This window comes from Sturnus vulgaris, chromosome 11 (genome assembly GCF_052056855.1).
Source record: "Sturnus vulgaris isolate bStuVul1 chromosome 11, bStuVul1.hap1, whole genome shotgun sequence".
Lineage (NCBI taxonomy): Eukaryota > Metazoa > Chordata > Aves > Passeriformes > Sturnidae > Sturnus > Sturnus vulgaris.
The window spans coordinates 8,981,174-9,004,892 of NC_142253.1; the positions used below are offsets into that span (position 1 = coordinate 8,981,174).

The 23,719-nt window shown below is 62.5% G+C and overlaps 2 protein-coding genes across 2 annotated transcripts; both read right to left on the minus strand.

Moving 5' to 3' along the window:
* Window positions 1-314: 314 nt before the first annotated feature.
* LAMB2 (laminin subunit beta 2) lies at window positions 315-10,387 on the minus strand. The gene is made up of 33 exons (XM_014871474.2): window positions 10,307-10,387; window positions 9,983-10,146; window positions 9,759-9,894; window positions 9,494-9,567; window positions 9,204-9,392; window positions 9,065-9,128; window positions 8,024-8,226; window positions 7,816-7,936; window positions 7,336-7,524; window positions 7,085-7,264; window positions 6,896-7,008; window positions 6,729-6,808; window positions 6,517-6,652; window positions 6,186-6,341; window positions 5,947-6,074; window positions 5,747-5,864; window positions 5,440-5,632; window positions 5,222-5,365; window positions 4,885-5,116; window positions 4,649-4,812; window positions 4,348-4,569; window positions 3,586-3,800; window positions 3,397-3,493; window positions 2,956-3,328; window positions 2,700-2,884; window positions 2,379-2,620; window positions 2,108-2,311; window positions 1,878-2,022; window positions 1,377-1,584; window positions 1,154-1,295; window positions 898-1,074; window positions 663-822; window positions 315-578 (listed from the first exon to the last, which is right to left on the minus strand). Exons 1-33 carry the CDS (start codon window positions 10,362-10,364, stop codon window positions 442-444), a joined length of 5,349 nt encoding a protein of 1,782 aa, XP_014726960.2. The 5' UTR covers window positions 10,365-10,387; the 3' UTR covers window positions 315-441.
* Window positions 10,388-10,678: 291 nt separating this feature from the next.
* Window positions 10,679-23,118, minus strand: LOC106850894 (laminin subunit beta-2-like). The gene is made up of 34 exons (XM_014872557.2): window positions 22,744-23,118; window positions 22,085-22,260; window positions 21,857-21,980; window positions 21,673-21,746; window positions 21,378-21,566; window positions 21,236-21,299; window positions 20,956-21,161; window positions 20,756-20,876; window positions 20,276-20,464; window positions 19,971-20,150; window positions 19,486-19,598; window positions 19,289-19,368; window positions 18,889-19,045; window positions 18,559-18,702; window positions 18,300-18,458; window positions 18,102-18,223; window positions 17,856-17,976; window positions 17,117-17,303; window positions 16,790-16,933; window positions 16,115-16,346; window positions 15,530-15,693; window positions 15,219-15,443; window positions 14,604-14,818; window positions 14,417-14,513; window positions 13,575-13,956; window positions 13,309-13,493; window positions 13,008-13,237; window positions 12,722-12,925; window positions 12,228-12,372; window positions 11,946-12,153; window positions 11,715-11,856; window positions 11,323-11,499; window positions 11,076-11,232; window positions 10,679-10,933 (listed from the first exon to the last, which is right to left on the minus strand). Exons 1-34 carry the CDS (start codon window positions 22,961-22,963, stop codon window positions 10,800-10,802), a joined length of 5,667 nt encoding a protein of 1,888 aa, XP_014728043.2. The 5' UTR covers window positions 22,964-23,118; the 3' UTR covers window positions 10,679-10,799.
* Window positions 23,119-23,719: the final 601 nt, after the last annotated feature.

Genomic DNA, 23,719 nt, shown 5'->3' on the forward strand with positions numbered 1-23,719 from the left:
GGGACCGGGGGTGGTGCCGGCGCGTTCCCGCGGCAACGGCAGCGGGGGAGAGTGGGGCTGTCCCATCCTGTCCGCGGGGCTTCCGGGTCTGTCCCGTGTGGGACCGGGGTTTGATCCGGTGTGTGTGCCGGGCTGGTCTGTGGGGATCCTGGGTGTGCTGCGCCCCCAGGCCCCGCTGCCGATTCCCACCCCACCGCCCGACCCCAAGCCCCGCTGTGCCCCACACCCGGTAGCGGCCAGCTCCCACCCTTGGAGAAGCCGCTGTGGGCCCCTGGGGCAGACGGCCCACTGCACGGGGCGGAGGTGAGGCGGTCTTGCTCTGTAACTTTATTCACACGGGGGTACCCTGCAGCCCCCACCTTGCCTATCGCTGCGGGGACAGGCGGAGGCTGGGCGACAGGAGGCTGGGTGCTTAAGGAGGGTCCAGACCCCTCTGGGGGATCACTGGCAGGTGTTGTAGATCTGGACCTGCTGGTTGATGGTGGCCAGCACCTCCCTCATTCTGGCCTCCAGCCCACCCAGCTGGGCTGCTTTGGCATCCAGCACCCGCTCATTCCGCTCGTACTCCTCCTCCAGTGCTGCAGGGACAGGAGGAACATGAGTCAGCCTGGCCGCCCACCACTGCCCCCCACCACCGCCCCAGCATTCCCCCTCGGCCTCACCTCGCAGCCGCTGCAGCTTGCCCTGGGCGTCCTGCAGCAGCCCTGCGGCCTCCTCCCGCAACTGCTGTGCCCGATTGCCTGCCTGCTGTGCGCCCTGTGCCCGGTGCTCCACCAGCTCCTGTGCTGTCCGGTACCGGTCCCGAAGTCGCCCCTCCAGCATCTGCTGGGCAGCGGGGCTGGTCAGTGGGATCGTCATGGACCCCTGCTGCCACACTGGTGCCTCCTAATCACCCACCTGCTTGGCCTCGCCGGCCCGGTCCTGCGCAGTGCTGGCTGCCTCCTGGGCACGTGTGGCTGCCAGGCTGTTGTTTGCACGTTTCACCTTCAGGGCATCAATCTGCCTGTCCAGGAGCCCAATCTGCTCCATGGCACCTGCCAACTGCTGCTCTGCACTTCCTGTCTGGGTCTGCATCTGGAGATCAATGGCATGGTTTGGTTTGGTGTGGCATGGTGGGGATGGGGTCCCATGGCCGTAGGGATGGGGCTCTTACCATGCTAAGGGCTCTCTCACTGTGCTGGATGTCACCAGCAGCTTGCTGTAGTGCCTGCTCGGCCATGGCCTGGGCTTGCCGTGCCTCCTCCAGCGCCTGCCGTACTGCCTCGGCTGTGCCCCGCACTCCCTCTGCCCGTGACCTGCAGCCAGACAGCAAGACCTCAGCACAGCCTGGGCTGGGGGTCCCTGGAGGGATTGCATCTTCATGTCCCTGGGCTCACCTGGCCCGCTGGGCATCCTGCAGCAGCTGCCCAGCCTTATGCACATCACCAGCTGTCTGCTCCAGGATGGCATCCACGCTGGCCAGGCTGCGCACCCGTGTCTTGATCTCCTCAGCCAGGCGCTGAATCTGGTCCGGTGCAGCGGGGAGTGACAGCTCCAGTACCCGACTGGCTACCACTTCAATGCTCTCAGGATCAGCCCCCTCCTCTGCAGGTGGAAGCAGTCGGTGTGTTCCCTCCTACAGCATGCCGGGTTGGAGGGGGCAGGCAGACCAAAGTGCAAGGAACATAGGACAGGGCAGTGGGGGCAGAGATGGCTGGAGGGCAGAGGATGGTTGGGGCAGAGCAGGGACCATGCAGTGCAGCATGGGGCAGGGGTGGCACAATCCACATGCAGTATCGGGACATGCAGTGGGGGGGGGTCAGTGCAGTGTGGTGCAGGTGCAGAGCCACAAAGCCCTGGGCAGGGGTCGCCAGCCCTCCTGGCATGCTGGCACTCACGGCTCAGGAAGGTCTTGACATGGCTGATTAGCTCCCTCAGCTCCTTGTTGGAGCTCTCCACACGGGCCCTGGTCTGGTTTGCCTTGTCCAGGGCTGCCTGCGCTTGCAGCCGGGCTTCATTTGCCTTCCCCTTGGCCTCTGCCACCTGAGCATGGGCAGAGACACTTGGTGCCAGGTCCAATGGCTGCAGAGCGTGGCTGTGCCACCAGATCCCACCAGCTGCCACACACCTTTTGGGAGAGCTGGATCATGTCTCTGTCAGCTTGACGCAGCTCCTCCTGGGCATGGCGTGCCCGGTCCAGAGCACTGTCAGCCTTGGACACAGCTCCACCACAGCTCAGACCGCCACAGCGTCGTCCCCCATCCTCATCCCGGCACCCAGCGCCCCCACAAGGGCTCTCGGCACAGGGCACATCACCCACCACACCGCACACCTGCAAGGCAGCATGGGATCAGAGCAGCTCTGGGTGTCATTCCCCCAGTTCCTTCCTTATGTCCCACCTTCTCATTGAGCGGCTGGAGGCTCAGCGCCTGTGCCCTTGCTGCCAGGTCCATCAGTGCCCGCCGGCTGGCTGCATTGTGGCGATTGAAGTCATCCCGCTGGCTGGCCAGGAGCTGCTCAGTGCGGTGACGAGTGGCTGCCGAGATGCTGACAGGGCTGGGCACAGCACGGGTGGAGGCGTCCGCCTGGCGCTCGGCCTCCTGCGACTCCTCATAGGACTGACGAATGCTGTCATAGGCGCCTAGGAGGGCAGGGACACTGTCAGACCCCTGGCCATCAGGCACTTGACCACCCTGGCCTGGCTCTGTGGTGTGGCTCACCAAGGAAATTGGAGGTCTTGAGGGTATGTAGCCGTTGTTCCAAGTCCTGTAGGCTGTGGTTGAGGGCGCGGGCGCCCCGGTCCACAGTGTTCAGCACATGGCTGGCATTGAAGTTGGCATCCTGAGCAGCCGTCAGCTCCCCTTCCACCCGCGTCAGCCTCTCAGTTGCCTCCTCGATCTGCTGCCTGCAAAGGAAGGGTGTGAAAAGCTGCCCCCACGGCTACCCCGGGAGCCATGCCCTGTGACAAGTGCTCACCGCAGCCCCTCCATGGTGTGTGTCAAATGGGCAGCGGTAGCAGCAGTGGTGTTGTGGGTGGCCACCACATCACGTACAGTGGCAAGGTTCTCCTCCAGCTGCCGGAAGGTGCCCTCGAAGGCGCCAGCAGCCCCAGTGTGCTGCAGGAGGTTGGCCCGCTGTGCCAGTGCTCGAGTACGGGCGGCCAGATCCTGCACCACACGGTCCCAGTCCCCAAAGCAGGGGTGGCAGGGCTGGCAGGCAGGGAAGGTACCAGCAAAGCCCCGGGCACACTGGTCACAGCGGACTCCAGAGATGCCAGGCCGGCAGTCACAGTGGCCGCTGCTACGGTGGCACTGGGCACTGGCTATGCCACGGGGGTCACAGTCACAGGCTGCAAGGAGAGTAGTATCAGGGCACCATAGGGCCCACTGTGGTCCCTCAGCCGGCACTGGCTCTCACCTCGGCATTGCTGCCGCGGGTCACCCCAGTGGTGCTCCTGACAGTCGGTGCAAGTCTGGCCCCCAAAGCCTGGCCGGCAGGAGCACTGCCCTGTGAACTGACAGACATGGCATGGTCGAGGCTGGTACTGCTGTAGCACACCCTCAGTCCCGTCCCATCCCCCTAACCCCTGTCCCTGTCGTGTCTCACCTGGTTGCAGGTGGGTGTCAGGGAGTGCTGGGGGTGGCAGGCGCAAGGCTGGCAGCCTTTCCCACTGGCCAGGTTCCAGAAGTTGGGGCTGCAGCGGTCACAGCTCTGGCCCTCCACATGGGGCAGGCAGTGGCACTGCCCACTGTGCCTGTCACAGTGGCACTGCTGGGGCCCACAGGTGCTGGGGTCAGTGCCCAGGGGGTTGCAGGAGCAACCTGGAACCAAGAGGCACTGAGCAGAGATAGAGATGAGGGAATAAGGACAAGGATGAGGATGAGATTGGGATGGAGATGGGATGGGAGTTCTGACGGGGACAGAGCAGGAGTAGGATGATGATGGATGAGGGTGGAAGCAAGATGGAGACAGAGATTGGGCAAGGATGGGGTGGGGACTGGATGGAGGTAGAGTGGGAGCAGCATGAGGACTGCTGGTGGGGATGGGATAGAGATGGGACCAGGGTCAGGACTGAGCTGGAATAAGGACAGGATGGAGACAGATAGATGGCAGTGGGGATGGGATGGCAATGGGGACAAGAATGAGCATGAGAATAGGATGTAGATGGGATGGAATAAGTTGGACATGGGGACAGGTACTGGGCCACAGTGCTGGGCGTGAGCAGAGGAGAAAACCCTGTTCTAGGGCAGGGCTGCAGGGACTCCACAGCACTGTGCACACGCAGGGGCAGCCATGGGTGCACATGGGCACCAAGGACATGTTGGGCCCTGGAGGCAAGTCTGTCTTGGCATGGCAGTGGGTACTCACGCCTGCAGCTATGTCGTGTGGCATCTCCATAGAAGCCGGGCTGGCACTCAGCACAGTGGGGCCCTGCTGTGTTGTAGAGGCAGCGCAGGCACTGTCCTGTGCGCCGGTCACACGCCTCTGGGTCCGTCACATCGATGTTATCATGGCACTGGCAGGGCAGGCAGCGCCCGCCCTGCAGAGGGTCCCCATAGTATCCAGGGGCACACTCATCGCAGCGGGAACCTGCTGACACAGAGCACTGGGCAGTGCCTGGGGACAGGGCACCCCAGAAGGCACTGAGTGTGCCGTGGCAGGTACCCACCTGTGTAGCCAGGGCTGCAGTGGCAGACGACCTGTTGGGAGCGGCTGTCTTGGTAGCAGGAGGCAGCGAAGTGGCGGGGGGTGCTGGGCCCCTCAGGACAGGGGCAGGGCCGGCAGTGCTGCCCGGAGCCAAGTGCTGGGTTCCCAAAGTGTCCAGCTGCACACCTGCAGGCAGGAGATCAGCAGCAGCCAGGGCTGGCAGCACCCTGCCCCAGTCTGGATATGTACCCCACCTACCTCTGGCACCTTTCACCATCCGTGTGGTCACGGCAGCGCAGGCAGCTGCCAGTCCGAGGGTCACAGTTCTCAGCGTGCCCATTGCACTGGCAGGGCCGGCAGACAGGGAAGCCCCAGTGGCCGGGCTGGCAGCGGTCACAACGTGGGCCATGGGTGCCCTCACGGCAGGGACACTGCCCTGTGGTACTGTCGCAGATGGTGCTCACTGAACCCTCACGGCTGCACTGGCATGCTGGAAAGTACAGCATCTACAGTGTCTGCCCCCAAGCTTAGAGAATATCCCTTTCCCACGCCCCCAGCCCTGGGATGCCCAGGCTCCCCTCCCACTGGCACTCACGTCGGCAGCCGCCGGGCCCAAAGCCAAAGGTTCCCGGAAAACAGCGGTGACAGCGCCGTCCCATGACATTGGGTTTGCACTGGCACTGCCCACCCTGGGGCTGGCACTCGGCACTGAGTGAACCCTGGGGATCGCAGAGGCAGGCTGTAGGCAGAGAGCAGGGTCAGTGTCAGCTGCTGTGGGACAGGGTGCAGGACAGGGTGTGGGGCTGTACTCACGCAGTGCCCCATCATGCAGGATGGCTGAGAGGCTGTGCAGGAGGCTGGAGCAAGGCTCAACGACAGGTGAGGGCCCTGCAGCGTGGAAGGGCTGGGAACAGTGGTACCGCTCAAAGGTCTCTCGGCGCTCCATGGAGCTGGGGTCACCGGCAATGAACATCTCCAGTGAGGAGTAACGGGGCAGGAGCACCAGCTGCGGGGCAAAGTCGGTGGGATTCATGTCCCTCTCTCCTTGTGTTCCCTATGGCTGCATCCTATCCCCCTGAAGGGTTGCTGTCCCCCATCCCACTGCCCGTCTGCCCCTCACCGAATCAATGAGCACACTGGCAGTGGGATCCGGACGAGCAGCAGCACAGCCCAGTTCTAGGCGGAGCGTGTAGGAGACACCCTGCTCCAGACAGATGGGCTGGGACAGCACCACGTACCTGTATGGGGGCAAAACAGAGCAAGGGCAGCAATGTGCTTCCAGTGAGCCCTAGCACAGCCCAATCCTACTGAGTTGCTTACCTTGCACCGGAGGGAAGGCTGGTGGAGAGCTGGTCATCGGCAGGGATGGTGTTTCCACAAGGGCTGCTGGCAGAGACAGGGCTGGGGCGCAGCACCTTCAGCCCCACCTCCTGCCAGGTCTCTGGGTGCTAGCAGCCGAGAAAGATCAGTGTCAAAAAGCCTCACCATCTGGAAATCCCCACCACTACCTCCCAATCTGGCAATATATCACACTGATGGTTTCACCATCTGGTGCTCACCTGGGGCTCATAGCGGATGACCACATCATACTCAGTGGAGAAAGGCACGTCATTCACATGAAACTCCAACCAGCCACCTTCCAACATGCGGGCAAAGCCTGTCCCTGTCCAGGAACCTGGACGGTCTGGGGGGGGCTCACGCTCCACCACTGAGCCCTGGTGCAAACAGGTGTTGTGAGATGGGACCCTAAAAATTACCTTGGCCAGAAGGCACTGGTCTACCCTGAGAAGGGAGACAGACCACTGCCTGCTGGTCTGGGGACCCTGCAAAAGGGGCACCCACTGCCCTGCTCTGCCTGATGTCCTCCTCAGGGACACCTCCATTCCTTACCTGATGCAGCCGTGCATCCTCTGCCTCATAGGTATAATGATCCAGGTTGATGCGGTAGAAACCGGCCTCCACCTGCTCACACTGTCGTCCTATCACATGGCTGCGGCACTGGCACTGCCCTGTCCCCATGGCACACCTGATACCCCAGCAGCACCATCAGCCTGATTCCAGGAGGGGTACCCCTTGCCCTCTGCATCCTCACAAAGACTCACAGGTTGTTGCGAGCACCTCCCACATCACAGTCACAGGGCCGGCAGCCTGGGAGGTCGTGGCTCAGTCCCCAGTGCTCAGGCTGCAGAGGGCAAGGGTGTTAGAGAGCAGCCAGCTGTGCACTATAGTCCTGAGCACTGTGCATAGGCCATGGCACAGCCCCACTCACCAGGCACTGGTTGCAGCTGCGTCCGGTCACCAGCCGCTTGCAGAAGCACTCCCCACTGATAGGGTCACACCGGCTGCCATCAGCCACTGTGCCACGGGGGTCACATTGGCACCCTGCATGGAGAGCCAGCAGTTTCCAGCAATGCCAAACCACATGCCTCACCCTGGTAGGTGCCACCCTGGTACCTACTCCGGCAGCCTTGCGGGTTGTCGGTGCTGAGGCCGAAGAAGCCGGGTTTGCAGCGGTCGCAGCGGGGACCAGCCACATGCTCCTTGCAGCGGCACTGCCCCGCAATCAGGCCTCTGGCTGGGTCATCAGCACTGTCGCATAGCCCGCCATCCAGGGAACCCTCAGGGTCACAGTCACAGGCTGGGGAGACAGGCAGGGTCAGCACTGTGGCCAACAAATCACCCACCTTGCAAAGCCTGTCCCACACTGACCTCGGCACACCGTGGGGTCCCGCAGGTCCTTGGTGGGGTCCTTGTAGTAGAAGGGCTTGCAGAGGTGACAGCGACGGCCCATGGTGTTGTGCTGGCAGTCATCACACACACCTCCACTGGTGTTCCCCGTGGACAGGAACACAGCCATGTCAAAGTGGCACCGCCGTGAGTGCTCGTTGCAATCACAGCCTGCAGGGACAGCACCGTGGCATGGCATGTGGCACCACAGCCCACACCTGGCAGGCGGCACCCCCAGTGCTGTCTGCATTCCCCTTACTCTGATATGCAGCACCACAACCCCAAACCTCCCCAAAGTACAGCCTGCAGCACCCCAAACACCCCCAGCCAGTCTGCACGATGCCAGTCACCACCAAACCACATCCCACTGTACAGCACCCCAAAACCCCTGGCACAGCACAGCCTGACAGCTCTGGCACCAGGATCACTGTGCCAGGAGCTGGTGCCAGCAGGGGCACTCACGGCGACAGGCGTTGGTGCTGGAGCCCTTGGCCGGGCGCCAGGGCAGGTCTTGGTAGAAGTCCTCACAGCGCTCACAGTTCAGTCCCTGCGTGTGGTGTTTGCAGACACAGCGCCCGTGCACCTGCCAGGATGCCATGGTGAGGGGCTGCGGGACTAGGCAGCACAGCTACCCAGCTCCAGCAGGGCACACAGGCCTGGCTTGCCCTACCATGCCATTGGTGGTGGCAGGGGCCCCGCTGAGCGGGGCGCACTCAGAAGCGTGCCCGTAGCAGAAGCAGTTCCCACGCATCACCAGCTCGTAGAGCGCGTAGTAGTACTTCTCCTGGATCTCCCGCCGTGAGTCCAGCAGGTTGTCTCCCAGCGTGTGCAGCTTGGTGAGGTTCACCCGCAGGTTGGTGACACGCAACAGGTCTAGGACAAGGAGAGACCCCTGTTGGCATAGGGTGCCTGTGCACACCTCTGCCAGGCACATTTGGTCTGGACTGTGCATGGCACAGGAGGCTGTGGGTCGTTCAGTGGAGCTGGGCATGGCTCTGCTCTGTTGGCTATGGCTGAGATGGGCTATGCATGGCATGGGGCATCCAACAGGCTGGTCTGTTGTGGTTTTCTGTATCACACAGTATTGGCCCAGGGCTATGCACGGTTTGGCTCACAGGCACGTGGTTGCACGTGGCCAAGCTGGGCTGTATGTAGCTGTGGGGGTTCAGCTTCTACACAAGTAGCTGTGCACAGTCTGGCTGTGAGTGGGCTGGGCTCTGCACTCCCACAGCAGAGGCAGACTGGGACCCCACCAGGGAAGAACAACACCCTTGGCACGGCACCTTGACATGTCTCGAGGCAATCACCATTGGGGGCTGTGCCCAGAAGATGCCTGTGCCTGGTGGGCGCAGCCTGGATGGCTTCCCCAGAACTGCAGTTTCCCAGCAGCCCTGCCCTGCAGATTCCTCCCCTCCTGCTCCCAGTCTAAATTTAGCCTTGGTTAACCCATTGTGTCCTGTGCCCAGCCTGACTCCCCATCTCGAACCACAGCTGGTGTTGGACTCAGCTGTGGCACAGCCATCCTCCTCCATTTAACCCAATGCAGCCTGACCTTTAGCTGCTCTCAAAGGGCAGGGTGCAGAGGGGCCCAAAACCCCGTAGGCTGGATCAGGTCCTGACCCCTGTGTAGGGCCCAGAGGGAGAGAGCAGCCAAAATAGCTACACCCAAAATAGAGCAGCCAAGCAGGAGCCCAAATGGCTGGCAACTCACTTTGGATAGCAGGGCTGTAGGGGTCTCGGATGGGGATGGCAGGGTCCAGCACCCGGTAGATGACCTGGAAGGGACAGTAAGGTGACGAGAGCAGTGCAGGGGATCCCCTGACTCTCCTGGGACACTACTAGGGCCTCACCTCCCCCTCAGTGGAGGGTTCGATGTCAGAGTAGCGGGACTCGCAGACAACATCATCAATGCGGCGTGGGGGCCCATGGGGGATGTGGGGAAAAGAGGCAGCACAGTCGTAGGCGAAGTAGCGATACACCTTCCAGGTGTGCCCAAAGTCGGCTGAGCGCTCCACCAGCATGGCCGCGGGGCGGAAGGTCTGCGAGACACCCAGGTGGGATAGGGACTAGTCCCACAGTCCCGGAGGGCATGTTCCATCCTGTCCCGTCCCAGCCTGGCTACCCACACGCTGGGACCCACCTTGAAGGTCATGATGAGATGGGTGAAGTGGAACTCGGCCTCCAGGTCCAGCTGGATGCTGACGTGCTCCACACCTGGGGATGACAAGTGTGACACGTGGAAGCATCCACTCAAGGTCCCGGGGACTCGTCCTCCCCACCCGGCAGTGGTCCAGGGGCGCGGCCGCGGCCACAGGCTGAGTCACACTTCCTCAGTGTGGGAGGAAGGGAAGGAGAGCCCCCCCGGGACAGGACAGGATGCCCCACCACCCCCACCCACTACTCACCGTTCTCCGACTGCCACCAGGCTTTCTTGGGACGGGGGGCAAAGCTGGTGACCACATTCTCGATGCGGTGGCTGTTGGTATTGGTGCGGGCATCGTAGGGCCGCCGCGAGTCGCAGATGAAGCACTTTTTCTCCTCCTGCGAGTTGGAAGGCTCAACGATATGTGTCCCCAACTTGTCCCGTGTCCCTCATCCTTGTCCAGTCACCCAGCCCCGTCCCACTCACCTGGAGGTGGCTGACGATGCAGTAGGGCTGGGGCCGGCGCAGCCCGCAGGTGGAGGTGGCACTTAGGCGGGCTGCTCGTCCCACTAGCAAGTCCCCGGTAGCAGGGTAGCAGCTGCCGCGGGCACAGCCCTGGGGAGAATCGGGGGCCAGGGCCACCCCCAGCCCTGCGGAGCGGCGGGAGGCTGAGGGCGCTGCGGGGCGGGGGGGGAGCCGGGGCCGGGGCGCGCCCGGGGCCCCTTCCGCGACCGCCCGGAAACAGGACGGCGGGGCCGGGCCGGACCCTGGCGCCCACCGGCCCCGCTGCGGCGCGGGGCGCGGACTCACCGGCCAGCAGCGGCAGCAGCAGGAGGACGGCAGGGCTCTGCTTCGCCGGGCTCCGCATCGCGGGGCGCGACGGGGCGAGACGGGACGGAAAGGGGCGCAAAGGGCACGCAAAGGGGGCGCTCAGCAGGTGCCCGAAGGTCCCGTCTCGTCCCGTCTCCTAAGCCAATAGTTCCCCTTCTCGTTCCCGTTCCCAATCCCTTCCCTGTCCCCTTCCCGGTCCCTCCCGGCCCCTCCGAACTGGCGGCGGGCGCAGCGCTCGGGGCTGCGCGGAAAGCGCGGGGCGGATCCCGGCAGGAGCGGGGGAGCGGGCCGGGCGAGAGAGGCGGGAGGAGGCAGGAGCAGGCTAGGCAGAAGTCATCGGACACAGGCACACACAGTTTAGGGCTTTATTTGCAGGTGCGCCCGCACTAAAGGCACCTGCAGAGTGGACGGGACTCCCGGGTTTGTGGACCTGCGGGGCGGCACAACCGGCCCCCGGTCCCGCCAGTGGTCCCTAGCAGGTGGCATAAGCGTTGGCCCTCTCCCGGATCTCCTGCAACAGTCCGGTGACCTGCTGCTCCAAAGCCTGCAGTCGTGTCACCTTTGCCGCCATCGTCCGTTCATTGGCCCCAAAACGCTGCTCCAGGTCTGTGGGACAGGCAATATGGTCACAGTGCAGCCTCCCACCCATAACACCATCGGGACACCCGGTAGGACGGGCCCAGGGGGACACAGGGAGATGTATGGGGAGGTGGCAGGAAATGTTACCCCACCATGTGCTCCCCCTCACCTTCCAGCTTCTTCTTGTTGTTGCTGGCCTTATCCAGGAGGTGTTTGGCCTCTGCCATCAGCTGCGACACACGCTGCAGGGCCCCACCAGACACCCTGTCCAGCAAGCCCACCCGGTTCTTCAGCACCACATAACGCTGTGTTACCTGTGCCAGGTCCTGGCAGCAAGAAGGCATGGTGAGGCTGAGCACCCACAGCACCCGGTATCTGCTTGGTGCTGTGCATAACCAGACAGGGATGGAGCTCACCTGGCTAAGCATCCCCGAGGTGGTGGTGGCACGCTGTGCCCCGTCCTTGGCTTGCTGGGCCAAATGACGAGCATCCTGGCTGCTCTCCTGCAGGGCAGTGATGTTCTGTGCCAGTTCCTGCAGCCTCCTCTGTGCCTGTGACTCCTTCCTGTCCAGCGCCCGCAGACTGCGCTCCGCCTGGCAGGTATGGACACCAGTTGCAGCAGGCACAGCAACCACCATGCCCATGGTGCCAGCCCCACTGCCCTAGCACGTGTTCAATGCCAGCTACATTTCCCCAGCGCCAGCCTCCCTACCCATAATGTGCCCAAGGTATCAGTCTTGCTCTCCACAGCACTGATCCCATTAGTCCCAGTGGTACCGGCTCCACTCCCCCAGCCCATGCCCCTCACCTCCTTGGCTCTGTTCTCAGCCACCTGGATGTCAACCCTGGCACTCTGCAGGGTGCTCCTTGCTGTCATTGCCTGTGTCCGTGCCACCTCCAGTGCCTGCTGTGTCCCCACCATCTCATCCCTTATGCCTTCTGCTCGGTCCCTGCAGCAGCACAGGCAGCTCCAGTCCCTGCCAGTGCAGGGGGAATAACCATATCCCCTGCCTGCTCCAGCATGCCCCCCACCACTTGCCTGGCCTCCTGTCCCTGTGCCAGCAGATCTTGTGCCACAGCCAGCCCCTCCGCTGTGCTGTTGAGAACTGCGTCCACCCCTTCTAGCTGGCTGATGCTCTCCTGCATCTCCCACAGCAGCTGCTGGATCTGTTCAGGGCTGCTGGGCAGGGAGATGTTCAGCACCTGCCGGGCCACCAGCTCGATGCTGCCTGGGTCAGCTCCCTCCTCTGCGGGGACAAAGGAACAGGATGGGCTCACTGAGTCCTGCCATGGCCATGTGCCCACCCAGTGCTGGCCCTACCTGCCAGGAAGGCCTTGATTCGGCGGATAAAGTCCCGCAGCTGGGCCGTCGCCTTCTCTGCACGGCTGTGGGCAGCCTGAGAGCGCTCCAGCGCCTCCTCTGCCCGGCTGCGTGCCCCCCGTGCCAGCTCCTGCACCTCCTGCATCTGAGGAGCATCTGGCTGAGCAGGGGGCACAGAGCAGCCGTGGGAGGGGGTATTCGGGTTGAGCAGGGGGTATTCGGGGAAAATATGTGAGCCTGTAAAGGAGCATGCAAGGGGGGTGCAAGGAGACAGAGGGTACAGCAGGGGCCCAAGAGGGCACACACACTGTTGACACAAAGGGCATCTCTGGGCATAAGAGACATGTACAGAGCTGACATGTATGGAGGCATAGAAAAGGAAAAAACAGGACATAGAAGGGAGTCGTGCAAGGTGGCATGGAAAAGGCACAAACAGGACATGCAAAGGCGACACAAGTGGACTCCAGAAAGTGCCATGGAGCAACCACCCCTACCTTCTGTGCCACAACACCCAGCTGCCCTAATGCCACCTCCAGGTGCTGTGAGGCATTTTGGGCACTGCTCAGGGCTCGAGCTGAGATAGGCAGTGCCCCTGCACACCCAATGCCACCGCAATGCCTTGTCCCTGCACTGTCTCGGCACAAGGCTCCTCCACAAGACGCGTGCTCGCAGCTCCAGTCTCCAGGTGCCCCACAAATCTGTGATGATGCCAATGGCAATGGCAGCTCAACACTGCATGGGAGGTGATGCCTGCGCCACTTCTGCCAGTCCTGCTCTCACCTTCTCATTGATCCTGGTAATGTTGAGTCCCATCACCCGTTTCTGTGCCTCCCGCAAGGATTTCCGGGCTGCAGCTGTGCCACGGCGGAAAGTGTCGCCCCGCTGCCGCAGCACTCGCTCCGTCTCCCGTTGCGTCATCTGCGCCCTACGAAGCTCACCAGCTGTGCCATTGGCCACCACCTCCGCCTGCCGTGAGGCCTCCATCGATGCCAGGATGCTGCGGTAAGACTCTGCAGGTGCAGGTGTCAGGGTTTGGCCAGCATGGCTGCCACCAAACCCAAACCTTGCTCGTTGCTCTTACCGCTGAAGCCAGCTGCCGTTACAGTGCTGAGGAGGGTTTGAAGGTGGGAGGCAGTTCGGTTGAGACCTCCCAGCTCGTGGCTCAGCTCAGCTAGCCGGTCATGGTGCTGCATACCTGCATGCGCCAGCTGGTCTAGACGTTGCTCCAACTCTTGGAGGTGCTTCCAGAAGTTGTCCAGCTCCAACCTTTGGGTAGAGAGGGGAGCTTCAAACTTTTGGGGGGAACAAGAGGGGGTCCCTCCACCCCAGCGCTACATGTACACTTGCCTGGTGCCACCCAGCTGCTGCTTGAGCAGTCCATCAAGGAGGGGACCAACAGGGCTGTCCCCGTCTGCTAGCAGCCGTTTCACATGCCCCAGAGTCTCCTCCAGCTCCCGCAGGCGACGGGGGCTGAGTGGGAGTGCAGATCCCCCCTCCCTCAGTGCCTGCACCTGTGCCCCGAGGCGCTGCAGCCCTTCCTGCAGGCTGCCCACGGCCAGGTCCCAGCGCCCAAAGCAAGGGTGGCAGGGTGAGCAGTGGGGGAAGGGCTCCTGGTAGCCCCGCTGGCAGCGATCACAGCGCAGCCCCCCGAATCCCAGCCGGCACCGGCATTGCCCGTTGTCCTGCTCGCACTGTGGGCTCTCAGCACCCAGCGGATCACACTCACAGGCTGCAGAGACAGTTGGTGGCGTGTCCCAGCCTTCCCATGGAGCCCCATGCCCCCAGATTGCCATCATGTCCCAACATCCCACCATATTCCCCTGTGTCTCCAGAATCCAATCTATCCCAAGCATCTTCTATTGTCCCCACAGTTCCATCAAGTACTCTGGGTCCCCTGAGTCCTGCATGTCCCCAGAGACATACCATGTCCTCAGTGTTCCACCATGTCCCCAGCATCCCACTGTTCCCCCAAGATCCACCATGCCCACAGTACCCCACCACATTCCCAAGATCTCCTGAGTCCCTTGTGTCCGCAGTGTCCCACTGTCTCCTTAGTGCCCCATGTTCAGAGTCTCCCACCATGTCCCCAGGGCCCCCATTTCCCTAGAGTCTCACCATGCACCCAGAGTCCCACCACATCCCCTGTCCCCAGAGCCCCTGCTCTCCCAGTCCCTGGGATGTGCTCCTACCTCGGCACTCCTGCTCAGGGTTTCCCCAGTGGTGCTCCTGACACTGGGAACAGACACGACCCCCAAAGCCAGGCCGGCACTGGCACTGCCCTGTCACCTGCAGCAACAGTGCCATGCTCACTGTGCAGCTCACTGGGCCCCAGGAGGGCAGTGGAGCTGTATCAGGGTGCCAGGGTGTGTGACTCACTGTGTCACAGGCAGGGTGCAGGGCGTGTGTGGGGTGGCAGCCACAGGGCTCACAGCCCCTTGGCCCCCCCAGGTTCCAGAAGTGGGGTGAGCAGCGATCACAGTTCTTGCCCACGACATTGGGCCGGCAGGCACAGGCTCCTGTGCCATGGTCACAATCGCAGGTGCCATTGGTGCAGTGGGAGGCCAGTGTACCCCGTGGGTCACAGACACAGCCTGCAAGAGGGTGGGTGGCCATGTGGGGCTCAGCCCATACCCGCTGCCCAGGCAGTGTGCTGCTGGCACCAGCAGCCCAAATCTGCCTGACCCCAGTGCTCCCCAGTCTGCCTGGCCTCAAACTCCTGCATAGCCCTGACACCCTTGATCCCAACACCTCCACCAACCTCGAACCCTGTCCTCTGCCCAGCCCCAACCCAGGCACAGTCCCATAGACCTTCTAACAGCCCCAAACCTCTCCTGGCTCTGAACCCTAGCCTCACAAAACCCCAAAATTCTCCCCGACCCAACCCAAATCAACCCACACCTCATCCCTGCCTTGAGCCCTTGCATCACTTCAACCCCTCCATCCCAAGCCTCCGTGCAGCCCCAGCCCTGCAGAGCCCCCTGTCCCACTCACGCCGGCAGCTGCGCTGCAGGGCATTGCCATAGTAGCCAGGCTGACAGTAGGCACAGTGTGGCCCAGCAGTGTGGTACAGGCAGCGCAGGCACTGTCCTGTACGGGGGTCACAGCCCTCTGGGTCGCTGGCGTCGATGTTGTTGTTGCACTGGCAGGGCCGGCACTCCCCCCCCTCCATCTCCGGAGCCCCAAAGTAACCAGGGGAGCAGCGGTCACACCGGGGCCCTGCAGAGAGGGGGGCTATAGGTGCTGGGGTCCTGCAGCCCCAAGGCAGGGGATCCCTGCTGCACTGTGCCTGCTCTGCTCCTCACCCGCATATCCAGGGGCACAGAGGCAGACGATGTGGTGTGTCTCGTCATCAGCATGGCAGGCAGTGCCGTGGTAATGCCGTGTGCCAGGGTATCCAGGGCAGGGGCAGGGCCGGCACTGCTGCCCTGAGCCCAGCACGGGGTTCCCATAGTAACCATCTTGGCACCTGAAAGAAAGAGGGGGGACCCAGTGGGTCCCTCCCATCCATCAGATACCATTCACCATCCCATCTCATTCCATCGCATCCCACCCCATCACATCTCACCCTATCCTAACCAACTCTATGCATCTCATCCCATCCCATCCCATCCCATCCCATCCCATCCCATCCCATCCCATCCCATCCCATCCCATCCCATCCCATCCCATCCCATCCCATCCCATCCCATCCCATTATATCTATCCCATCCCACACCATGCCATCCCATTCTACCCCATCCCATAATATCCGTGCGACTCCATCTCAACCCATCCCACCACTCCAACATATTTCATACCTTCATATCTCATCCTGTCCTACCTCACTGTATCTATCCCATCCCTCACCAGCCACGCCATGCCACCCCCTCCTCTTGGACCTGGCTCACCTCTCACAATGCCGTCCGCTCGTATGGTCGCGGCAGCGCAAGCAGGTGCCCGTCCGGGGGTCGCACTCCTCGGCATGCCCGTTGCACTGGCAGGGCCGGCAGGCAGGGAAGCCCCAGTGGCCGGGCTGGCACTGGTCACACTGCCGGCCCACGGCTCCGGGCTGGCACCGGCACTGCCCGCTCACCTGGTCGCACAGCTGGGACACCGAGCCCTCTGGGGAGCAGTTGCAGGCTGCAGAGCAGCACAGCTCAGGTTAGCCACATGGATGCAGAGACACAGAGATGGACAGACAGATAGATGGCAGGGGACCAGCGTCCAGAACATGCTCACTCCACAGGCTGTGGCACAGAAGGGCTCATGTGGACACGTAGATCCACAAGAATATGGGTGGACAGACAGATGAGTGAGTGCAGGACAGCACAACGCTCACAGGGGGCTCATGTGGGTGGATGGGTGGATGGGTGGATGGATGGATGGATGGATGGATGGATGGATGGATGGATGGATGGATGGATAGCAGTGACTGAACCCATGGGCTGCAGGACAGCAAGGCTGAGATGGACACATACACAGACAGACAGACAAGTGAACAGGGCAGTGAAGAGGGCACTGAGGGCTGGACAGACAGACAGGAGAGACAGTGACTCCTGGCAGATGAAGATGCCACTACTCACGGCTGCATCCCAGGGGCCCGAAGCCATAGCTGCCTGGGGCACAGTGGTCACAGCGTCGGCCGATGACATGGGGCTTGCACTCACACTGCCCACCCTGTACCTGGCACTCGCTGCTGCGGGAGCCCTGTGGGTCGCACTGGCAGGCTGCAGGAGCAGGACCAGCATGGGGCCAGGGCTGCCTTGTCTGCACCTGCCCACATCTGCCCATGCCTGCCCCCCACCTGCCCACACCCTGCCACTGCTGCCCTGCCCACCATGCTATGGGCACGGGCATATCTTGACCCACTGCCCCGGGTAGGGCTCCATCCCTGCCCACTCCCCACTCACGCAGTGCTCCACCGTGCATCAAGGCTGAGACACTGCAGACCAGGCGGGCACAGGCCTCGGCCAGGGGATGAGGGGGAGCCATGCGAAACACCTCCAGGCACTGGTACCGCTCCAGCTCCTCCTGGCGTTCTGCTGCCTCTGCCCCATGGAACCCTGGCAACTCTGACACCCGCGGCAGGAGCACCAACTGTGAGAAGGGAAGAGGAGATGGGACTAGGGGGCATAGCCAGATTCCACTGTGGGACCTACCACTAGGCTGGATCCATGTGCTCCAAGACAGTCCCAATGCTGCTGGGTCAATTACCCCAGCTCCATCAATAGCCCCAGTTCCACTGACATCTCCAATGCCATTGATATCCACATAAATTGCCATTCCCAAAAGCTTCCTTATCCCCTTCCATACTGACATCCCTATGCCAACCCCATTGATACTCCCATATAAATTTCCATCCCCAGAAGCTTCCTTATCCCCTTCCATACTGACATCCCTATGCCAACTCCAGCTAAATCCCCAGTTTCATTGATATCCCCTTCCCCATCAACATCTACTTCTCCTTTTCCTTCCCCATTTCCATCTCCATTCCATTTCCATCCCCATCCTCATCTCATCCCCATCTCCATCCCAACACACATCACCACAGTGGGGTCACTTCCCACTCCAGCCTGTGGTTCCCTGTCCCTGCCCATGATCCCACCCCTGCCAAGCCTCAGGCACAAGGTGCAGTGGGACCCCTCTCACCGAGTCGATGAGGATGAAGGCACCAGGGTGGCGCTGAGTGACACCGGCCCGCTGAAGCCGCATGGTCACCTCGTAAGGGGTGCTGGGCTCGAAGCAGAAGGGCCGGGACAGCAAAACATACCTGTACAGAGTCAGGTGTTGGGGCATAGGCACAGTAGGGCCATAGAGACAGCAAAAGGACAGCAGGAGGACCCAACCACCTCCCTTGTTCCCATCCTCAGCCCACTGCAGCCCATCCCATTGCACCTCTGGCTGTGGGGCAGACTCTCACGGTACATCTGTTCTGAGGGCAGAAGGTTCCCACAGCGAGAGCTGGTGGGCAGCACCCGGGAGCTGACACTGACCACGGCCTCCCAGTCCTCGGCTGACTGTGGTGACAGGCAAGGCAGTGTCAGGGCTGTGCTGTGCCATACATGCCGTGGCCATGGTTGTGGCCGTGCTCACCTCGGGCTCATAGCGTAGCAGCAGCTCGTAGTCCATGGGGTAGGGCACGTTGTCCACGCGGAAGGTCAGGCCAGCCCCGTCCCGCACCCGGGCGAACCCCGAGCCTGTCCACGTCACCATGCGCCCGGCACTGTCCCGCACCACCTCCTCCACATCCAGCTGGGCAGGGCACCGGCACAGTTTGGGCCCTGGCTCTACCCCCAGCCACTTCTGCCCTGCAGTGCCTCACTGTGCCCTCTCCTACCACCCCAGGGCTCACCTTGGGGGGCTGCTGGCGGCTGCGGCGCGAGGGGACAGGGGGCTGGGGAGCACGGGATTGATGCCGTGAGCGTCCCTTCCGCCCTGCTGGCTCCCTGGTGTCATACTCCAGGCAGTCCTGGGGCACCTCTGCCCGAATGGCACCCTGCAGGGACGGGGATGGTGCCATGCACAGGGACAGCCGTGCACAAGGACAGCCATGCACAGGACGTGGTAACAGCCACATGCAGGACAGGGTACAGCCATGCATAGAGCACAGCAGCAGCTATGCATGGAGCATGGTGCACAGTAACAGCCATGCACAAGCACAGGGATCCCCAAGGAGACTCACCGGGAGCTGAGGGTGGCTGGGGCCATAGCCGGCGGCCTGCTCAGCCTCATAGGTGTAGTAGTCGAGGGGGGCACAGAAGAAGCCGGGTTGTACCTGGTCACACTGCCGCCCCATGATGTGGGGACGGCAGGGACATGCCCCATCCTCCATGGAGCACCTGGGGGTGACCATCCTGTCCCTTCATCTGTCCTTCTGTTTGTGTCTTCATCCATCCCTACTTCCATCTCTGTCCCCAACCCTCTATCTCTGAGGATAGATATCCCTCTCTTTCTCCCTCCACCCCAGCTCCCATATCGTCCCAGCCTTGTCCCCATCCCTCCCTCCCCCCATGTGTGACTCCCAGCCCTGTTCCCACTCTCGCCTTCACCCCTGCCCCTTCAGGTGCTGTGCTGTGCCCCACCGGTTGTTGTAGGCTCCCCCGAAGTCACAGGCGCAGGGCCGGCAGCCCCCCAAGTCGTAGCTCAGACCCCAGAACTCGGGCTGCAGTGAGGAGGGGACATGTAGGGCGGATGTGGCCCAACCTAGCCCTGGGGGTTGCCATGGGGTTGGGGACAGTCAGGCCCACAGGCATGGTGTGGGGCAGGCTGGGGCACTCACCACACACTCGCTGCAGGAGCGCCCAGCCACAAAGCGTTTGCAGTAGCAGTCCCCACTGATGGGGTCACACGGGGAGCTGCTCGCCACCGTACCCCGTGGGTCACACCTGCATGCTGCCCCCACACATGCACATGTGAGGGGCTGCCAGTGGGACCACAGCCCATATGCTTCATGGCACTCCTTCCCCATCCCATATCCATCCATCTTCATCCCTTCCATCACCATCCCTCCATCACCATCCCGCCATTCATTCTCATACAATTATGACATATCCCTCTGTCTTGCATCCTTCCATCCCCATCTCTCTATCCCAGATCTTTCCATCCTCATCCCTCCATCACCATACCTCTACCTCCATCCTCATCCATCCCAACCCCATTCTTCCATCATTCCTCATCTCTCCAACTTCATCCCTTCATCCCTACCGCTCCATCATCCCCCCATCCCCATCCTTTCTCCCACGCCCTCCCTGGCTCCCAGCTCACGCTGGCAGCCCTGTGGGTCGCCATGGCTGAGGCCATAGGCTCCGTGCCGGCAGCGGTCACAGCGGGGACCAGCCACATTCTCCTTGCAGCGGCACTGCCCTGCAATCATGCCCAGCGCCATGTCCGTGTGCCCATCACAGGCACCCCCATCCAGTGAGCCTGCCGGGTCACAATCGCACGCTGCCAAGAGAGAGGATCATGAGGAGTTCTGGCTGCTGGCACCAGGAGCTGTGGGGCTGGGGCAGGTGGCACTGGGAGCCATAGGACTGGGACAAGCCATGGGGCTGGAGTCCCAGAACACTCACGGGCACAGGCAGTGGGGGACCGGATGTCAGAGCGAGGGTGCCGGTAGTAGAAGGGCTTGCAGAGGTGGCAGTGGCGGCCCATGGTGTTGTGCTGGCAGTCATCACACACACCTCCACTGGTGTTCCCCGTGGCCAGGAACACAGCCATGTCAAAGTGGCACCGCCGTGAGTGCTCGTTGCAATCACAGCCTGCAGGGACAGCACCGTGGCATGGTATGTGGCACCATTGCAGGCAGCACCCCCAGTGCCAAACCTCCCCTGTCTGCATTCCCCTTACTCTGATATGCAGCACCACAACCCCAAACCTCCCCAAAGTACAGCCTGCAGCACCCCAAACACCCCCAGCCAGTCTGCACGATGCCAGTCACCACCAAACCACATCCCACTGTACAGCACCCCAAAACCCCTGGCACAGCACAGCCTGACAGCTCTGGCACCAGGATCACTGTGCCAGGAGCTGGTGCCAGCAGGGGCACTCACGGCGACAGGCGTTGGTGCTGGAGCCCTTGGCCGGGCGCCAGGGCAGGTCTTGGTAGAAGTCCTCACAGCGCTCGCAGTTCAGCCCCTGCGTGTGGTGCTCACAGACACAGCGCCCGTGGATCTGGGTGGAGCACCCAGCTCAGTGTGGCTGCCAGGTGCCACGGGGCACCGTGCTGTGCTGGTGGGTGAGTGCGCCTTACCATGCCAGGAACAGAGGGTGTCGGGGCACCCGGTGCTGGGGCACAGTGGGCAGCGTGGCCATGGCAGAAGCAGCTCCCACGCAGCACCAGTTCATCCACAGCGTAGTAGTACTTTTGCAGCACCTCCCGCCGTGAGTCCAGCAGGTTGTCCCCCAGCGTGTGCAGCTTGGTGAGGTTTACCCGCAGGTTGGTGACACGAAGCAGGTCTGGAGGTGTGTCACTGTTACCACCTGCCCTGATGCCAGCCAGGCCCACATCCCCAATACCCCCGGCCACGTACCCTGGATTTCTGGGCTGTAGGGATCTGCTACGGGGATGGAGGGGTCCAGCACCTTGAAGATGACCTGTGACAAGGAAGGAATGGGTGATCCTATTCCACCCAGACCTCTGGCCCTGCTCTGCACCACCCTATCCCTACGCACCTCCCCATGGCTGGAGGGCTCGATCTCAGAGTAGCGCTGGTCACATAGCACCTCATTCACATGCCCCAAGAGGTGGGTGGGGACTCCAGGGAAGAGCTTGGAGCAGTTGTAGGCAAAATAGCGATACACCTTCCAGGTGCGCCCAAAGTCGGCTGAGCGCTCCACCAGCATGGCCGCGGGGCGGAAGGTCTGCAGGACACCCAGATGGGTTGGGGGCCAGACCCACAGCCCTTCTGGATCCATCTTGTCCCATCCCATTCCATCCCATCCCAGGCATCCATGTGCCAGGACCCACTTTAAACTTCATGATGAGGTGGGTGAAGTGGAACTCGCCTTCCAGGTCCAGGCGGATGCTGACATGCTCCACACCTGGGAGACAGAGAGAGACAGAGATGGTTGAGGCTAGGGAACACCCCAATGGCCACGCAGCCCCACAGCACATGCATATGGGGCAACCCCACTTGTCACCCTGGCCTCACCATTCTCTGACTGCCACCAGGTCCGTTGGTCACGAGGGCTGTTCAGGTAGATGACATTCTCAATGCGGTGGCTCTCAGGCAGGGACGGGTCACGTGAGTCACAGGTGAAACATTTCTCTGAGTCCTGTGCCAGGGAGTGGCACCATCAGGGATGAGTGACTGGAGGCTGCACTGATGCCTGGCTCTCTGGGTCTATACCAGAGCCGTTCTGGGGCTGGGTGAGCTCACCTGGAGGTGACTGACGATGCAGTACTCCTGGGGCCCGTCCAGCCCACAGGTGGAAGTGGCACTCAGGCGGGTGGCTCGCCCCACCAGCAGGTTCCCAGTGGCTGGGTAGCAGCTGCCGCGGGCACAGCCGTGGCTCAGGTCAGGCTCCTGCCAGTCCCCTGCCACCAGTCCCCCCACTGCAGAGAGCATGAGGGCACGGGCTGGGGGCTGTGCTGGGGTGCTTGGGCACCCCCCCGCTCCCCCATGCACCCACCCCACCCCCAGCTGTCCCATCCCGTCCCATCCCTGCATCCCGACCCACTGATGCAGCACGAAGCTCCATGATCCGGAAAGGCGCTGGCAGCAGTGCCGCGGCCTCGTGACCAGGGGCAGGGAGCAGAGTGAGTGGGGGGCTGGGCTGCCCGTTCTCCTGGGGGCCCGGAGAGCCCCAGGGTGCCGAGAAGTGCCGGAGGGAGTCGGGAGCCAGGTCAGGCGCTTGCTAATCCCAACAGGGCTTAGTGCAGCCTGGATTCCCCGCTGGGTTTTGTGGAAGTCAGGCTATGGCCGCTGCCAGGCAGGGAGCATCGCTGCCCAGCACCCTCCACCCAAACTGGGATCCCTGAACCACCACAGATCCCAGCATTGTGGGTATGCAGTGTGCCCCCGAGACCAATGCTTACCCAGGAGGAAAGCAAGCACCAAGAGGTCCATGGGCAACCACGGGGTCTGCCTGGTGGAACACGGAGATGGCACTGCGGTAGGGTGCAGGGTATGGCATGGGGTGCAGGGTGGCTGGTGCCTGTCCTCTCCTGGCTCTAGCACGACCGTGCAGTCCAGGATGCACCCTCCCGCACTGGCATGGTGGTGCTTTCCGGGGACAACACGAGGAATCAGGGTCATCTGGGGTAGTCGGGTCTGAAAGTCCTCTGGGATGACATGCACTGCCCACCTGAGCAGCTCAGGGGGACTGTCACACACACATCCAGGCACACAGCCATACTATGCCCCACCAGGGCTGGCATGAACTGTGCCATGCCCCATCCTGCCTGGCTCAGAATGGATCTATTTTTTTGAGAGTCACTAATGTTCCTGGGGGGTACCAGCACCGGGCCAGGGCCAGCTTGGGAGAGGAGCCAGGAACACCGGAGCCGGCTGGGCAAGGGCGTTCCTGACTCTGGCCAGGGTCCCGCTGTTAAATTTAGTTTGGAGCTGTCTTTTGTGTTTCCTTCTCTCCCGGTACTTCCCGCTCCCAGCCTCACAAGTGCTGGATCAAAGCCTGGTCCCGGCTCTGCCCAAACACATCTCTCCTGTCCCCCGCACGGAGCCAGCCCGGGGCAGGGGGGCTCGGGGCGGCGGGAGCCGCGACTGTGTCCTGGCACCCGCCCCGCTCGAAGCCACGCCAGGGCGATAGGCAAGGTGGTCCAGAGCCACGTGCTGGCACGAGGGTCCCCGAGCCCCGCGAACCCCCTGTACCTGGCGTCCTGCGGCGTCCGGCGGGACCAAGGCCAGGGGCGAGGACGGCGTGGGACCCGCTGCCCCTGGGCTGGGCGCGCAGAAATGAGCTGGGGCAAGGGCAGCGATGGGATGGCGGCTGGTGGCCCCCCTTCCCCGTGTACGATTCTTATTCAAATGGGCTGCCCGCTGAAAGGGACGGCG

Coding starts and splice junctions, on each gene's coding strand:
- LAMB2 (XM_014871474.2), bottom strand. CDS start 10,364: ATGCGGAGCCCGGCGAAGCAGAGCCCTGCCGTCCTCCTGCTGCTGCCG. Junction 3,801..4,347: donor CACACGACATAGCTGCAGGC/GTGAGTACCCAC, acceptor TCTTGGTTCCAG/GTTGCTCCTGCAACCCCCTG. Junction 3,329..3,396: donor CCCGCGGCAGCAATGCCGAG/GTGAGAGCCAGT, acceptor CTCTCCTTGCAG/CCTGTGACTGTGACCCCCGT.
- LOC106850894 (XM_014872557.2), bottom strand. CDS start 22,963: ATGACCCTGATTCCTCGTGTTGTCCCCGGAAAGCACCACCATGCCAGT. Junction 22,261..22,743: donor GGTGCTTGCTTTCCTCCTGG/GTAAGCATTGGT, acceptor TGCTCTCTGCAG/TGGGGGGACTGGTGGCAGGG. Junction 12,154..12,227: donor AATCAAGGCCTTCCTGGCAG/GTAGGGCCAGCA, acceptor TTGTCCCCGCAG/AGGAGGGAGCTGACCCAGGC.